Source organism: Montipora foliosa, chromosome 10, assembly GCF_036669935.1.
Source record: "Montipora foliosa isolate CH-2021 chromosome 10, ASM3666993v2, whole genome shotgun sequence".
Lineage (NCBI taxonomy): Eukaryota > Metazoa > Cnidaria > Anthozoa > Scleractinia > Acroporidae > Montipora > Montipora foliosa.
The window spans coordinates 17,986,262-17,989,745 of NC_090878.1; the positions used below are offsets into that span (position 1 = coordinate 17,986,262).

At 38.8% G+C, this 3,484-nt stretch overlaps 1 protein-coding gene across 1 annotated transcript; it reads left to right on the plus strand.

The window, feature by feature from the left end:
• Positions 1 to 296: 296 nt before the first annotated feature.
• Positions 297 to 3,088, plus strand: LOC137973265 (F-box/LRR-repeat protein 20-like). Its single transcript, XM_068820039.1, has one exon. It carries the CDS (start codon positions 298 to 300, stop codon positions 1,303 to 1,305), a length of 1,008 nt encoding a protein of 335 aa, XP_068676140.1. The 5' UTR covers position 297; the 3' UTR covers positions 1,306 to 3,088.
• Positions 3,089 to 3,484: the final 396 nt, after the last annotated feature.

The window sequence follows — 3,484 nt, forward strand, 5'->3', positions numbered from 1 at the left end:
CTGATGAAGAAAGGCAGTGCCTTTCCAAATAATGGCAGTCTTTTCAATATATTCCTTCACCGTTATATCAGCCTAGTTCTTTTTAGCTTTTCAACCAACTGAGCCACCGGTGTGCGGTAATTGGTGAGATTGGTGGGATCTTTACGTTTCGAGAAAATTACAGCAAAAGTTCAACTAACGCATCTTCGACACAGTTGTGCCATGGTAGCGTTGATGACGTCACTCATACGGTTGACCTATGAGGCCTGGGGGAAATGTATGAGTAGTAAGAGCCCACGGTACCCATAGCTGAACAACATGGCGTCCTGCAAAGCAGCGAAAAGACGAGCATCTCGACAAAAAGCGGCAAGTGATGTCGTACAGATTGCTCCGATTTGCAAATTACCTGCAAATATTATGCTGCACGTGTTTGGATTTCTTGATGTAAGGACTCTTTGTGTTTTATCAACTGTCTGTCGTACGTGGTACCATCTTGTTTGTGACCGCTTCTTATGGAAATTCGTGGACCTGCGTCCATGGTCGCTTTCTTTGCGGACTTTGAAGAAACTTGTGAGGAACCGACTCTCAGATTCAGTTTTTGAACTTCTTGTCAAAGGCTTTATCGGAACAACGAAAAAAAACGAAAATATTTCGCCTTCTTTGCTGGAAGAGATCAAGACCAAGTGTACAAATTTGGAAACTCTTGGTTTGTGTTACTGTGACATGAGAAACGTTCCTGTTCAATGTTTACCACCAAATTTAAGATCCCTGCTCCTAGATCATTCCATTGTTCCCCTTGGCTGGTTCGAGGGGCTGCAATTCGAAATGTACTTTCCCGATCTCGAGAAATTGAATCTAACTTACTGTACCAGGATCGAAAATTCTGACCTTAAAAGTATAACAAAGTTGAAGACACTAAGGAACTTAAATCTAAGCTATTGCTATCGTGTTGGTGATGAAGGTATTCAACACATTGCCTGCAACCTCAGCAAACTGACAGCCCTTGATGTCTCAAATTGTCCTAATATAACTGATCTAGGTTTACATCATATTGGTCGCCACCTCACAGGGTTGAAAACTCTTAACCTGTTGTCCAACTGGAGAATCACAGATGATGGTGTTCTTTCCCTTGTTCACAGTCTTGAGGAATTGCAAGATCTGAACCTATCTTGCTGCAAGGAAGTTACCAATGTTGGCCTCAGTGAAATAATGGAGAGGTGTAAGAAGCTTAGAATTTTAAACATCATTGGTTGTGCTAGTATTTCAGAAAGAGATGTATCAGAGGCTAGGCTGAGCCTTTCTTGTTGCAACATTCAGTGGCCATAATTGGCATGCGTTAAGAAATTTTGACTTGGTTCTGCACAGAGGCAATTCCAGGATCATGTGCTTAATTAGAAACTATTTTCCCCAGAAATCACTTCATCCAAAAAATAAATAAAACAAAAAACTGAATACTTTCCGTGGAGTGGTTGAAACAAAACTGATGTTCAAAATGAACAGGACAACTGGCAGGAGGTTCTCAGCACATGTCTCACACATCCTTTGAGTTCACTGATGTCAAGTAAGAAATTATATGAATGTACATCTAATCAAGAGCATCTCTTGACACAAGAGAATATGATGCGAGAGGAAATCCCCCATATTTGGCCCTACTTTTGATGAAATTTGCTTTGGAATTTATTATCAGTTCTGTGTCATACTACTTAACAATTATTCTCCGAAGGCGAAGTGATTATCGGTGAATATTCACCGAAACGAAGTCGAGGTGAATATTCACCAATAATCACTGAGCGTGAGGCGAATAATAATTATTGTTTTAGTATAAATACACAGGTTATTATTTCAGAAAAGAGAAAAGAAAAACCTTTCAACACGAAATCATCTTTACTTACAGTGGCAAAACGACTACTGGCAGCCATTTTGTCCGTCAAGGGGATTATCGGCTGATAATACGAGATAGTGAGCCAATGAGAGCGCGTGATTTTGTATAATCACCTGTGCATTTATACTAAATGGTGATAATTTTTTTTTTAATTACAAGAACAACATGATATTGGTCAGTGAGTGTGAAAGTGGACGGTGAATTCATGGGGACAACAGTAAAAAAAATAACCTTTGCAGCTTGAGCGCAATCTTAATATTAATAATTATTATAAATGATTAATTAAATAAAGAATTATTCTTTATCGTGGGGTATAGGGCTTTGCTTTCTTACCTCAGGTTCTCTTATTAAAACCTCGGTGGCCTGAGTGGTACTTGATTCTCCTCTACATTAAACATTAGAACATTGCATTAGAAAGCATGTACTTGAGATGTAACTGCCCTCTGTTGTGTGTCACTCACACGGCCATTGTGCCTTGAGAGCAGCCACATAGTAAGTCTAATTTAACACTGTTGGATAAGTCCTAGTACTGGCAAGTCTCTTAAGTGTTAGCCCCTCTTTTTGCCAAAACCCATAAAAGAAGGATGTGGCACGAATGTTGGACAATATAATCACTGGTACTTCAGCTGAAATGAGTGATTAGCAGGAAAGAGGGACAATGTGTCTCTCGCCACAATGAACCTTTCTAACAACTTTGGGCAAGGAGACAGCTAGTATTCATACTTCTCTGAACCTAATGACATTTTGATCAGTGGTGGTTGATTTTCATTATCACAATTAATAGTCACACAGTCCACTACTCAGGCTAGGAATAAAACTCATATTTCCTAATAATATTTATTATAAGTTAGCTGATGCAGTGAAGGAGTTGGTGGTGCAATAAGAGTGCATGTCACGAGTACAGCTAAGAGAAAATAATTCAAGAAAAGTGGTATAAACAAGAGAACAGTGCATCTAAACACTTAGAGGAATGAGTCAATATTATTAGGTGTTAACAAAACTATTGAAGTTGTTTGTAAATAGCAAAGATATTGTTGATGTCACCTCTTGTCATTAATGTGCCAGCCAGAGCCTAATTGGCCGTCCAAACAAAGGGTCTTTTGTTCCTGTGGTTGGCACATTTGAATAACAAAAACAATGTTTGTAAACAGATATCTTCCCTATAGCTGCATGGTACTGTAATTTCCAATGCCATTCTTTCATTGGATGTCATGAAATAGAATGCATCTTGATCTTGTTTTTGTGACAAAGCTTTTCATCCTTCCGGAGACAATTTTTTTTCGCTTTTGTCATGCTGGGAAACGTTTCATGCAACTTGTCTGGCTCTTGATGATCACGTGGGGTCAAAGGATCATTTTCAGCGGCTGGTGAAAAGATATTTTGCTATGAAAGATGCAGTAAAGCTTCCACAAACGCATTGTTTGAAATCCATCTCAGTGTTGCAAAAAAAATTATTTCAGGGTATGTTGAATTGGCCAATTTTTCTTGCATGAAATTGTGAGACAATTTTCACGGAAAATTGGCAAGTAACGTAGACTAAAACCTCATTCTAGATGTTTCTCCTGTATCGGTCACGTGCTGCACATATAAATTGTCCAGTGGCGCGAATCAAAGAAAATTTAA